Here is a 14,678-nt window from a genome sequence, read left to right as displayed (position 1 = left end):
ATACTTATTCAATGTGTCAAAAATATCTTGACCAGTAGTAGTTCCTGCAAGTTCTTTGCAACAAAAAAAAACTGCTCTGTAATCTTATCATTATTGACATACCGGATAAATGCCAGCAACTGGGCTTTTCCACTGATGTCGGTTGATTCATCGACTTGCATTGCAAAAATTTCACTTTTATTTACAGATGTGATTACGGTACTTTCTATGTCGGCAGACATATCACAAATTCGTCTACAAATGGTATTATTTGACGAGGGAATCTTTTTTATTTCTTCCTCGGCCTTATTTCCCAGCATTGTGCTCTCCGCTTCTGTGTGAGGCCTTGAGTTTTTAGCAATAATTTCTGCTACTAAATAACTGGCATCTTGAGCTTTGGTAGATACTTTGAAAATTTGTGTAAACGCCTGGCTTTGCTGTTTTCTTTCAGCTAAAAGTCTCTCAAAATATATTCGAGGTTTAGCAGAAAGGTGTCCATGTTTTGTAGTGAAGTGTCTGTTCAATTTACTCGGCACCATGGCTTCGTTTGACAATTCTTGTTTGCATATAAGACACTCTGGTTGAGGTTGTGCTTGGTCACCACACCAAGTAAAGCCTATGCTCAAATAACTTTCACAGTAAAGGCGAATCTTTTTTGCTTTCTTTTCACCTATACTTCCTACTTCTGCTTCTTTTGCGTTATGATCGACATCGCTACACTTTCTTTTCTTTACAATAAACTTCTCCATCATAAGTATATAGAACAAACTAACTGTAACAGCTGAATTATTTTTCTTAAAATTATGTGTTTGGACATGGTCATACTTTACAAAGTGAAAGGTAATTGTCTTAATGCGTTAATATTAACGTCATAGGTTAGCGTGTGACGTCATAAATGCAAATTTTGGCTTGTTTTGATATTGTGCTGGACATTAAAAAATGTTTTTCCTGGACTTGGAACATTTACATCTACCAATTTGATACTTTGCTGACTAATTATTGTGTTAATTAGTTAATTATACCCATATTTTTTTTATGGAAAGAGCAACGAGTTGAAACCTCTTTCACGCTGTTTTTCCTGTGTGAACAAAACAAAGGCTTGCCGCGGTTTATCTACTTACCGCCAGCGACTTCCCACTATGCGACTCTCCAGAAAGGAGCCGTGAATAATTGCGAGACGAGAAAATTATAACGCATTGAAACTCGGTTCAAAATAAATAAATTTCACACTTAACGGGTTAAAGGTAAAATAAAGAACAGGCCGCAGACTTGGAATATCAATATCTCGCGGCACCCCTGGCATTCCAAACGGCACCCTAGGGTGCCACGGCACCCCGGTTGGGAATCACTGTGCTAGATCTACAATCGTTTAAACTTTCTTTTCAAAAACTACCACTTTGAAGGTATGGTTTAACTTGATGTTGATATACTGCGAAAAATTTTCAAAACATTCTTCATGGTTGAGTGCTTCTTTGACTAAGTTTGATTTCAATGACTAAATCTCCAGGAACCAATTTCTGTTTCCCATTAAAACAAAGCAATGAAAACAACCCAAACATTTTCAATTTTTCTCAAAATTAGGATTATACCATGTTTGATGTTAGTGTTTTTCGAAAACGTTTTCTTGAAAGTAACGTAGTGTATTTGTAATTATCATAACAGTGAAGGTGACTGCACCCTTAGATCACTCTCACGATCTTCTTCGCATCTTTCTTCTTCATCAACATGACAACAGTCAGAATGAGAATGATCAACATCATCAGGCATAGACTCGTGATGAGAGAGCCCTCCATCAGTGACCTAATGCCTCGATTGACCTCTAACAAATAGGTGTAAGAGTAATAAAAGTTTACAATGACTCCTAGATTGGACTAAAATTTTACCTATTACCAACTAATACAATTATGTTTTCAAAAGAAATTAAGTTTCTCAGTTATAAGCAAAACTTATGTCTTACCAAGGCAAGTCTTCCCATCTTTCATCAGGAAATATCCTTGAGAACAATAGCAGTAAGCTGTACCTTTGGTGTCGATGCCACACATGTAAGAGCATCCCAATTCCTCCTAAAAAAAATTGAAATAAGTAAGACCCAACCAACGATATTTCGACAAGAGCTATTGTCACCATCAGGTTATCCGAAGGTAATCACAATAGCACTTTTTGAAACGTCGGAATGTTTTGCACTGACATACTGGCTATGACTTTTTTGCTAAAGTTTTACCTTGTTGCAAACAAGTTGGTCATCACTATCAAGTTCAGGTGCAAGGATAAAAGGTCCTGGAGCTATTTTCTTAGTTGCATTTCCAGTTTTATCTGGGATTGATCTTTTCACTGCAATATCAGGTATCGGTTCCGAAGGACAATCCTGATAAAATCAAGTTTAAATGTGAGATTTAAAAATTAAACAAAAGATTTACAGGTGCAGGCAACGACAAACGCACTAAACAGATGAAAGGAAAATCTGATTCAAGTTACCACTTAGTATGTGCAGCAATGTTAATAAAACATCAAGCCTGGAAACACCCAGGTTAACAAAACTGATAATTTCAGTGAGATTCGAAAAAGGATCCGAAAAAATCATACTCTTTTGCAGTCGTTGTCGTTCGTTTTTTGCAGATATTCATTCTGCACGAAAGCCATATCTCCTGGTCCGAGTTTAGTGCACTAAACCAGTTGAATCCCAAGAAAGATAAATCAATCTTGCGAGAGTCGGGCACATTGTAGATGACATTTCCATCCGCATCTAGAGGATCAGGTGCGGCACAACTGTGGAAAATAAGTTGAAGCAGATCTTTCGTCACCCTGAATTACAAGCGCTCACCCTCCGATGACAACAGGATAAACAGTTTTAGTTTCATTCTCTGCGTCCGCCAGAATACAGTCTGTTCCCTAACCATTTCAAGTAATGAAACTGGGTTGGTGGTTCTTATCCCAGGGTATTTAAAGTGTGTTTATGTGACATTGTACCTGCAAAACCAAGTTGGTGTCAGCTTCCACATCGATGTTGACACCAATGTAAACAGGGGATTAATTTGTTATCATTTGTTCAGTTACAATTGTAGTAGAACTGTCCGATGTGTAACGAGCCATTTCCATGGTGAATGATGACGTTGTTTTGCCCAAATCCACGTCAACGTGGCTGCTCAAGAGGACAACGTGGCTGCTCAAGAGGTTTCAAAAACACGTAAGTCAACTCAAAATGATAAGAAACCTCATCGATGTGATTTTTGTGAGAAAGAATTTGCGATCAATGGAAATTTGAAGACACATGTTGGCACATACCAATAAGAAATCTCATCGTGATTTTTGTGAAAAAGGATTTACCCAACGGGGATATTTGAAAACCACATGTTAACACACATCAATGAGAAACACCATCAATGTCATATTTGTGAAAAAATACTTGCCGAAGGTGGATATTTGAAAACTCACATATTGACACACACCAAAGAAAACCCCCACAGATGTGATGTTTTCGAAAAATCCTTTACGCAAAAGGGATTATTGAAGATACACATGTTAACACACATCAACGAGAAACCCCATCAATGTCATATTTGTGAAAAGAGATTTGTCCTTGGTGGATATCTGAAAACTCACATGATGACACACACTAAAGAAAAACCCCATAGGTGTAATGTTTGTGAAAAAAAAGGTTCATCGAAAATAGAGGTTTAAAAAAGGCACATACTGACACACCAATAAGAAACCTCGTTAATGTAAAGTTTGTGAAAACGCTGTACACAAGGCGGGCCTTTGGAAACACACATGTCACACACCAATGACAAAACTTAACGGTGTGATGTTCGTTAAATATTATTGTTTTCGTAGGAAATTGCCCAACATCCAAATGGATGTTGAAACATGTTTTAAAAAAAACAATTAACGCTAAAATATATACTAACCGAAATCCATACGTGCTATTTGTTTATATGTGACCTTTTAATAAACTTATAGATAATTGACTTGTTAAGGGGTTGGTTAATAGTTTACAATTACTGTGCTTGCTAAGAATTTGTAAGTAAAGCGAACTTGGCCCAGCAAAAAGTTAGTAAACTTGCTTTTGTATGTAAACATGTGAAGTGTCCCGAATTTTAACACAAATTAAATAAAAATACACAAGGAACAAAAGTAATATTGGTTCAACATTTAAATGTAATAATGTGGTTTGATCTTATTGTTCTATTTTGGTAAACACTCGAGTGCTCAATAGCCCTCTGGTCACTTGTATTCATTCAACAGTCTAACCGCTTCGTTACAGTGTCCATTCGCTACGCTTGCCACGTGGAATTGCAAGGGCTCTTTTTGCGGTTGCCCGGTTACAACTAGTGATGCACCGAACCCGACTAAAAAGGTTCGGGCCGAAACCGAATATTCGGCCATGAGGCCGAATAATTTCGGCCGAATCAGGCCGAACCTAAAATCCCCTTTCTTATGGATGTTTTCAATTGAACCTTGCGTTGTTGATGCGAGAAAACTCAATTTTGACAAACTAAAATCACTTTCACAATGTTTAAGTTTTAGTAAACATCTAATATTTTGCAGACAACGTGGCTCGTATTTTATAGATACAACAAATAGTTAGTTCTTAATGTTTCGTTTGGGCGAAAATGAAGTTTAAGGCCTAAATTCAATGCAATAAAAAAGTTCGGTTTCGGCTGAATTTTTAAAAAAGTTCGGGCCGAAACCGAAACATTGGAAAACAGCGGATTCGGCCGAAATGTTTCGGCCAACCGAAACTTCGGTGCATCACTAGTTACAACCCGCTACGTGGACAGAAGTCCGATATTCTATTATGCTTTAACAAGCGATATTTAAAAACGTAATGTATTACTGCTGTTGTGGATTTGCTCAGTTTAGAATCAAATAAACAAAACCAACCAAGTTCTGCAGTGTCATTCGGTCCAAGTCGTGAACACGCAAGGGGTGGCCTTAATACTTTTTAAGCCGTGTTTTACAATCAAGCTAATAAGAAAGTTCAAAATCAAGTGTAACTAAACGTTAAAAGTGTTAGAGTTGATCCCAGTAATGGATGTAAAGTCATCTTATCTGATCAATTAATGAATGTCCTTCTGGTGAACGGGGATATGTACAGTAAACATTGGCGTGCGTCTGATATGGCTTTTGACCACTGAGTGTTTATAAATCAAGCCCCTGATATGTTTCTGTTGTGGGTCAAATCCCACCGCACGAGGTTTTCTTTGAATTATATTTAAGAAAATTAAAGCTCAAAAGTATTTCTGCAACAATAAGTAGGATTAATTCTACCTAGTTTGACAGGATGCGCGAATCAGTGAAAGCCAGATTTTTACGTCACAGACAAGACTAAAAGTACTTTTGTTGATGTCACATAAGTGCTTCGCGGATCACAGTTATGGAACAGTTGCGAGGGCTTGTAGGCTATGTGGCCTTCGAGTTTCATTTTTGTTTTCATGGGGTCTGCTGTAGAAAAAGTTTGGTGACCTCTCTTTTGGAAAGCAGACCTCACATAGATATTGTTCCGCATGGTAGCACTTGAGCTGCAACAACTTAAATCATACAGAAAATATTTCGTTTTCGAATATTTGTTTTACATTTTTTGCATAGTTTTTTTTTTTTTATGACTGACATGTTTTCAATTATTTGAACAAAGCGTTTCGAAGTAGTAACTCAACAGGTTGTTATGTGACGTCATACAAGTTGGTTCAAGTCAAACTGACATGAAATACAACGACGCAAATATAATGACGCCACGAATTCACGACGAAATTCGGTAATATTTGAAATGCAATAGTCGATAGCAAATACATTCGTGATTTCAACAAAATGGGTTGAAACTTTGTTTCGAAACACTACAATATTGTTAAAAAGTTAAAAAGTAAAGCTTGATATTGTTACATGAAAAATGTGTTAAAGGGATATCTAAAAGATTCTTCTTAATTCAAGTGGGAAGCTGCAAAACAAAGTAAATATAACTTTTTGAAAGGCCAGACATGAAAACGTTGGAAGATTTTTATAAAAAGCGCAGAACACACCGGCTTTACTAGTCCAATATAGCAAACGATTTACATGTTGATTGCTACAGATAAATTGAGTTTTTATGCTCTAAAACATGAACAAACTGAGATAAAATTAAACGTTTTTCACAAACCAACTTGGAGTTGCAGTCGGAAACAGCTTGCATAGTTTTGATTTGTTCAGGTAGGCGAAGCAAAAATGACAAGCAAACATCATACATATATTTGTGGCCACGATCTTTAACGGGATAAAGTAGGTCGCTTCAATGACAGTACGAAGCATTGCGTGACAGTTATAACAAATTGCTGTTACGTCAAGGGCGTGTGAACAAACAGCGGTTAGAGGGCACGACCGTTAACGCGATAGAATCAGTCGCTCTTAATATACCTTATTGCAGTGGTTCTTAACCTTTTTATAACGGCCGAACCCCTACGATATTCTTCAGCCTTTGGTCGAACCCCAAAGTTACATCCTAGATTTTTAACCCATTTTGTTTTGTGGGTCATAATTAGTTTTTGTTCAAACGTAGTGGCAACAGTTAATGTTTGTCATTTTCTTAATTTCTGACATCATAACTTAATACAAGCAACTTGTTTCATGATTGCTTTAATTCCGGCAATTTTTAGTTTTTACCAAAATGAAGCATTGTATTTTTAGCATCTGTACACAAACATGAAAAAGATGAAGTAATAAGATTATGCTGCCAACAAAATTTCGTTGTTTTTCTGCTTACGAACAACGCGAACAATGCTCTTTGTTACGTCAAAAAAAGAAAATAAAACCTTAGTGCAAGGTTGCACAACCATTTTGCTAGGACGGCCGCATAGCGGATTCTTATTTCACCAACGGCGGCCATTTACCTGCTTATTTTTGTTTTAAAATACTTGGTTTATATCATGTATTTACCATCTAATAGCGCCCAAAAAGTCCAGATTATTTTTCTAGCTCGATGCATAGATTGAGCTGCACAGCGAGATCAGTCTCAAGTGTTTATGATGATATAATCTATATTGTGATGCTTGTGGTACCTGTTTTGTTCGCATTGTTGGCATACAATAGGCGCACAAAAAGTCTGACACATATGGTTATTAGCCTGGTAATACTCTTTTTAGTACCACAAAAACTGTTTAGATCAGTTTAAAACGCCCCTGCCTAAGTTTAACTATCCAGTGTTTTGATATTGAGCGAATACAAATTGCCGTTTTTAGCGACTATAGACCCTAAAGTTTGACAAAAACGAGTATTTGTATTGTACTTCAAAAAGACCTTCGTCGAACCCCGGTTAAGAATCACTGCCTTATTGGCTCTCCAACGTAAACGAACTGGGATAAAATTAAAAAAATTGGAATTGCAATGAGACATAGCTTGCAAAGTTTCAGTCTGTTCATGTAAGCGAAACGGAAATGGCAATTTCAGTACGATGCATTGCGTGACATTTATAACAATTGGCTGTTACGTCAAGGGCGTGGGAACAAACAGCGGTTAGTGAACGAGAAAATGTTGTAGCCAGTGGATCTCATAAAACCCTGCCTTTTATAGCCCGTCAAGGATTATACGCACTACAAATTTTCGTGAACTTTTACAAAATATATGCATTGATTTACAACAATCCGGTTTTAAATAAGCATTCAGTTAATTATTATTTGACATGTTTTTACTTATGTTTTCAACTGGTAGGCCTCGAGCCGCTGCTGATCTTAAGCCACACCTAAGCATTAAAAAGGTTGGTGACCCCTACCATATTGTCTTTAAAACACGAACGAACTAAGATACCATTGAACGTTTTTCACTATCCAACTTGGAATTGCAGTCCAGACATCGCTTGCAAAGTTTCAGTTTGTTCAGCTTTGTGAAACGGATGTGAAAAGCGAACACCATACATATTTTCGAGGCCACGACCGTTAACACGATACAATCAGGTCGCTCATAATTATGAAATTATAATATACCTCATTGGCTCCACAACGCAAACGAACTGAGATAAAAGTAAACAGTTTTCATGGGCCGATTTGGAATTGCAGTCAGACAGAGCTTGCAAAGTTTCAGTTTGTTCATGTTAGCTAAACGAAAATGACAAGCGAACATAATACTTATTTTCGTGGGCACGACCGTTAACGCGATAGAATCAGCCGCTCTTAATATACCTTATTGCAGTGGTTCTTAACCTTTTTATAACGGCCGAACCCCTACGATATTCTTCAGCCTTTGGTCGAACCCCAAAGTTACATCCTAGATTTTTAACCCATTTTGTTTTGTGGGTCATAATTAGTTTTTGTTCAAACGTAGTGGCAACAGTTAATGTTTGTCATTTTCTTAATTTCTGACATCATAACTTAATACAAGCAACTTGTTTCATGATTGCTTTAATTCCGGCAATTTTTAGTTTTTACCAAAATGAAGCATTGTATTTTTAGCATCTGTACACAAACATGAAAAAGATGAAGTAATAAGATTATGCTGCCAACAAAATTTCGTTGTTTTTCTGCTTACGAACAACGCGAACAATGCTCTTTGTTACGTCAAAAAAAGAAAATAAAACCTTAGTGCAAGGTTGCACAACCATTTTGCTAGGACGGCCGCATAGCGGATTCTTATTTCACCAACGGCGGCCATTTACCTGCTTATTTTTGTTTTAAAATACTTGGTTTATATCATGTATTTACCATCTAATAGCGCCCAAAAAGTCCAGATTATTTTTCTAGCTCGATGCATAGATTGAGCTGCACAGCGAGATCAGTCTCAAGTGTTTATGATGATATAATCTATATTGTGATGCTTGTGGTACCTGTTTTGTTCGCATTGTTGGCATACAATAGGCGCACAAAAAGTCTGACACATATGGTTATTAGCCTGGTAATACTCTTTTTAGTACCACAAAAACTGTTTAGATCAGTTTAAAACGCCCCTGCCTAAGTTTAACTATCCAGTGTTTTGATATTGAGCGAATACAAATTGCCGTTTTTAGCGACTATAGACCCTAAAGTTTGACAAAAACGAGTATTTGTATTGTACTTCAAAAAGACCTTCGTCGAACCCCGGTTAAGAATCACTGCCTTATTGGCTCTCCAACGTAAACGAACTGGGATAAAATTAAAAAAATTGGAATTGCAATGAGACATAGCTTGCAAAGTTTCAGTCTGTTCATGTAAGCGAAACGGAAATGGCAATTTCAGTACGATGCATTGCGTGACATTTATAACAATTGGCTGTTACGTCAAGGGCGTGGGAACAAACAGCGGTTAGTGAACGAGAAAATGTTGTAGCCAGTGGATCTCATAAAACCCTGCCTTTTATAGCCCGTCAAGGATTATACGCACTACAAATTTTCGTGAACTTTTACAAAATATATGCATTGATTTACAACAATCCGGTTTTAAATAAGCATTCAGTTAATTATTATTTGACATGTTTTTACTTATGTTTTCAACTGGTAGGCCTCGAGCCGCTGCTGATCTTAAGCCACACCTAAGCATTAAAAAGGTTGGTGACCCCTACCATATTGTCTTTAAAACACGAACGAACTAAGATACCATTGAACGTTTTTCACTATCCAACTTGGAATTGCAGTCCAGACATCGCTTGCAAAGTTTCAGTTTGTTCAGCTTTGTGAAACGGATGTGAAAAGCGAACACCATACATATTTTCGAGGCCACGACCGTTAACACGATACAATCAGGTCGCTCATAATTATGAAATTATAATATACCTCATTGGCTCCACAACGCAAACGAACTGAGATAAAAGTAAACAGTTTTCATGGGCCGATTTGGAATTGCAGTCAGACAGAGCTTGCAAAGTTTCAGTTTGTTCATGTTAGCTAAACGAAAATGACAAGCGAACATAATACTTATTTTCGTGGGCACGACCGTTAACGCGATAGAATCAGCCGCTCTTAATATACCTCATTGTAGGGTTGCGTCAGGATTTTCCCTGACATGTCAGGGAATTTAGTGTTTAAATCTGTGCCAGGGAGAAATGTTAAAATGTACTTAAAAGTCAGGAATTTGAGAAATTTTTGTTTATATACTATGAAATCAATGCACCAACAGAGAAAGTTTCTAGTGAATTACAACCGCGTCTATACCACGAAACGTAAAAAGGTAAACTGGCGGCGCGCAGGTTAACGCACAAGGTTACTTTTTCGTTTTGCAATGTGTGTGCGCGCGTAACAATACCTGTTCGTTGCTAGTTGTCTGGCGACACCTTTTATATGTGCTTATTGTTTCAAGGATAGTAAGAGTAGTGAGCTTAGCCTAAAAACTAAACAGAATCCTTCGCAGAAAGTTAATTGACAAGGATCGGAGTAAGTATAACGTTTTCTCATGTCGCCGTGCGTGTGACTTAAGGTTAACGCAGCGGTTCTCAAACTGGGGTCCGTGCGGCAATTTTGCGGGAACCGCGAAAAGGTGGAAGTAATTATATATTTTTATTTGGCGGTCAGTTTATGCCACTGAATAAGTTCAAATCAGAGTGAAAGTGAGAATCGACCGTCTCCATTGCTAAACAATAGGCTTTAATGCCAACTAACAAAAATGCAATTGTTCGCGCAAAATTGTAATGTTTTTGTCTTGTCTATGATGTCAGATTTGGATCATTGTTATGCGCAATTTTGCATAACTAGCTAAAATCCTGCAATCAACTTTCGTTTTTCTGAAATATACATTCAAGCTTAAGGACCGCGAGCCCTCGAAATAATGGCAATTGGACCGTTTAGAAAAAAATAATGAAAAAGTTTGAGAACCACTGGGTTAATGCGACTGAGGTAAATTTTGTCAGGGATTGTATCTCATAAAATATGGCAACCCTACCTTATTGGCTCTACAACGCAAACGAACTGAGATAAAATTAAACGGTTTTTACGATTCAATTTGGAATTGCAATGAGACATAGCTTGCAAAGTTTCAGTTTGTTCATGTAAGCGAAACGGAAATGGCAAACGCACATCATACTTAGTTTCGTGGACACGACCGTTAACGCGATAGGACCCTTCAGTACGAAGCATTGCGTGATATTTATAACAATTGGCTGTTACGTCAAGTGCGTGTGAACAAACAGCGGTTAGTGAACGAGAAAACGTTTTAGCAAGTGGATCTCATAAAACCCTGCCTTTCATAGAGGATTGTACGCACTATATAAATTTTTGTGAACTTTTACAAAATATATGCATTGATTTACCATAATCTAATTTTAAATAAGCAATCAGTTAAGTATTTGACATGTTTTTACTCATGTTTTCAACTGGTAGGCCTCGAGCCACTGCTGATCATAAGCAAGACCTAACATTAAAAAGGTTGGTGACCCCTACCTTATTGTATTTAAAACACGAACGAACTAAGATACCATTGAACGTTTTTCAGTATCCAACTTGGAATTGCAGTCAGACATCGCTTGCAAAGTTTCAGTTTGTTCAGCTTTGTGAAACGGATGTGAAAAGCGAACACCATACATATTTTCGACGACACGACCTTTAACACGATACAATCAGGTCGCTCATAATATACCTTATTGGCTCTAGAACGCAAACGAACTGAGATAAAAATAAACGGTTTTCATGGGCCAATTTGGAATTGCAGTCAGACAGAGCTTGCAAAGTTTCAGTTTGTTCATGTTAGCTAAACGAAAATGAAAAGCTAACATAATACTTATTATCGAGCGCAAGACCGTTATCGCGATAGAATCAGTCGCTCTTAATATACCTTATTGGCTCTACAACGCAAACGAACTGAGATAAAATTAAACGGTTTTTACGATTCAATTTGGAATTGCAATGAGACATAGCTTGCAAAGTTTCAGTTTGTTCATGTAAGCGAAACGGAAATGGCAAACGCACATCATACTTAGTTTCGTGGACACGACCGTTAACGCGATAGGACCCTTCAGTACGAAGCATTGCGTGATATTTATAACAATTGGCTGTTACGTCAAGGGCGTGTGAACAAACAGCGGTTAGTGAACGAGAAAATGTTTTAGCCAGTGGATCTCATAAAACCCTGCCTTTCATAGAGGATTGTACGCACTATAAATTTTCGTGAACTATTACAAAATATATGCATTGATTTACAACAATCCGGTTTTAAATAAGCATTCAGTTAACTATTATTTGACATGTTTTTACTTATGTTTTCAACTGGTAGGCCTCGAGCCACTGCTGATCTTACGCAAGACCTAAGCATCAAAAAGGTTGGTGACCCCTACCTTATTGGCTTTGAAACACGAACGAACTAAGATACCATTAAACGTTTTTCACTATCCAACTTGGAATTGCAGTCAGACATCGCCTGCAAAGTTTCAGTTTGTTCAGCTTTGTGAAACGGATGTGAAAAGCGAACACCATACATATTTTCGAGGCCACGACCGTTAACACGATACAATCAGGTTGTTCTAATACCTTATTGGCTCTACCACGCAAACGAACGGAGATAAAAGTAAACGGTTTTCATGGGCCAATTTGGAATTGCAGCCAGACAGAGCTTGCAAAGTTTTAGTTTGTTCATGTTAGCTAAACGAAAATGGCAATTTCAGTACGAAGCATTGCATGACAATTATAACAATTGGCTGTTACGTCAAGGGCGTGTGAACAAACAGCGGTTAGTAAACGAGAAAATGTTGTAGCCAGTGGTTCTCATAAAACCCTGTCTTTTATAGCCCGTCAAGGATTGTACGCACTATATAAATTTTCATCAACTATTACAAAATATATGCATTGATTTACCAAATGTAATTTTAAATAAGCATTCAGTTAATTCTTTGACATGTTTTTACTTACGTTTTCAACTGGTAGGCTTTGAGCCACTGCTGATCTACATTAAAAAGGCTGGTGACCCCTACCTTATTGACTTTAAAACACGAACGAACTAAGATACCATTAAACGTTTTTCACTATCCAACTTGGAATTGCAGTCAGACATCGCTTGCAAAGTTTCAGTTTGTTCAGCTTTGTGAAACGGATATGAAAAGCGAACACCATACATATTTTCGAGGCCACGACCGTTAACACGATACAATCAGGTTGTTCTAATACAGGGGTGTCCAACCCGTGGCCCGCGGGCCACAAGTTGCCCGCAGGAAGGTTCTGAGTGGCCCGCGTGGTATTTTTTTAAATGACTCAAATTAGCAACTTAATCGCCTACGTAATTTATGGCGAACTTTCATTCCGATAAATTGGCATGTATTGTGTGCTTTGTTTCTTTGTTAATAGAGTAGTAATACACAACTGTTTAAGTTACTTTTATTGCGTCACAATGTGCATTGTTACGCATCACAATTTACACATTGTTATGTCATAATCTGACTCGTGCTTCAAGAGTCAGTCAGTAATGTTTCTTGGTTCATTAACATACATCTGGTATCAGAGACTCGCGCAAAATGCATTTAGCAGTAAAACATCTTACGAACTCTGCAGTGATATAGATTATGCCAAACAGGAAACAAAAAGTAAGTAACGATAACAGAACTTTCCAAGAAAGGTTGACATGTTACTTTAAATCCCTTGTAAGATCAGTAATTTCTGACAGCTATATGGAAAAATCGCTTCGCATTGCTCCATCGTCCATCTCACCGAATATTGCCAAACTTGTTAGAGAAAAATAGTGCCAAACTTCACAGTTCACATTGAAATGTTGACGTGTGGGAAAAACTTTGTTGACTTAACAATATCTTGGTGTGGATGTGTGTTTGTTCTTTGTAAACGAGGATAATACACATTTATAATATTAGAATTTCGGTGTGAGGATTTTAACTAGAAATTATAAGACAGCTATTTCTAAGATTCCAAATTAGCAGTAACACTCAAGTGGCCCGCCCGATCATTCGTAAACCGCATGTGGCCCTTTGACCAAAAAGGTTGGACGCCCCTGTTCTTATACCTTATTGGCTATACCACGCAAACGAACCGAGAAAAAAGTAAACGGTTTTCATGGGCCAATTTGGAATTGCAATCAGACACAGCTTGCAAAGTTTCAGTTTGTTCATGTTCGCGAAACGCAAATGGCAAGCGAACATCATACTTATTTTCGTGGACACGACCGTTAACGCGATAGGACCCTTCAGTACGAAGAAGCATTGCGTGATATTTATAACAATTGGCTGTTACGTCAAGTGCGTGTGAACAAACAGCGGTTAGTGAACGAGAAAATGTTGAAGCCAGTGGATCTTATAAAACCCTGCCTTTCATAGAGGATTATACGCACTATAAATTTTCGTGAACTTTTACAAAATATATGCATTGATTTACAACAATCCGGTTTTAAATAAGCATTCAGTTAATTATTATTTGACATGTTTTTACTTATGTTTTCAACTGGTAGGCCTCGAGCCACTGCTGATCTTAAGCCACACCTAAGCATTAAAAAGGTTGGTGACCGCTACCTTATTGGCTTTGAAACACGAACGAACTAAGATACCATTAAACGTTTTTCACTATCCAACTTGGAATTGCAGTCAGACATCGCTTGCAAAGTTTCAGTTTGTTCAGCTTTGTGAAACGGATGTGAAAAGCGAACACCATACATATTTTCGAGACCACGACCGTTAACACGATGCAATCACGTCGCTCATAATATACCTTATTGGCTCTACAACGCAAACGAACTGAGATAAAAGTAAATGGTTTTCATGGGCCAATTTGGAATTGCAGTCAGACAGAGCTTGCAAAGTTTCAGTTTGTTCATGTTAGCTAAACGAAAATGAAAAGCGAACATAAT

At 37.5% G+C, this 14,678-nt stretch overlaps 1 protein-coding gene across 1 annotated transcript; it reads right to left on the bottom strand.

The window, feature by feature from the left end:
- Positions 1 to 8: 8 nt before the first annotated feature.
- On the bottom strand, positions 9 to 728 carry LOC145219571 (SCAN domain-containing protein 3-like). The gene has a single exon (XM_080086919.1). It carries the CDS (start codon positions 726 to 728, stop codon positions 9 to 11), a length of 720 nt encoding a protein of 239 aa, XP_079943045.1.
- Positions 729 to 14,678: the final 13,950 nt, after the last annotated feature.

This window comes from Phallusia mammillata, chromosome 3 (assembly GCF_965637545.1).
Source record: "Phallusia mammillata chromosome 3, kaPhaMamm4.hap1.1, whole genome shotgun sequence".
Taxonomy (NCBI): domain Eukaryota; kingdom Metazoa; phylum Chordata; class Ascidiacea; order Phlebobranchia; family Ascidiidae; genus Phallusia; species Phallusia mammillata.
Note: the sequence above shows the minus strand (reverse complement) of the source record. Positions and strands in the feature narration are given on the sequence as shown.

Excerpts from the sequence above, each read along its gene's own strand:
- LOC145219571 (XM_080086919.1), bottom strand. The coding sequence starts at position 728 with ATGGAGAAGTTTATTGTAAAGAAAAGAAAGTGTAGCGATGTCGATCAT.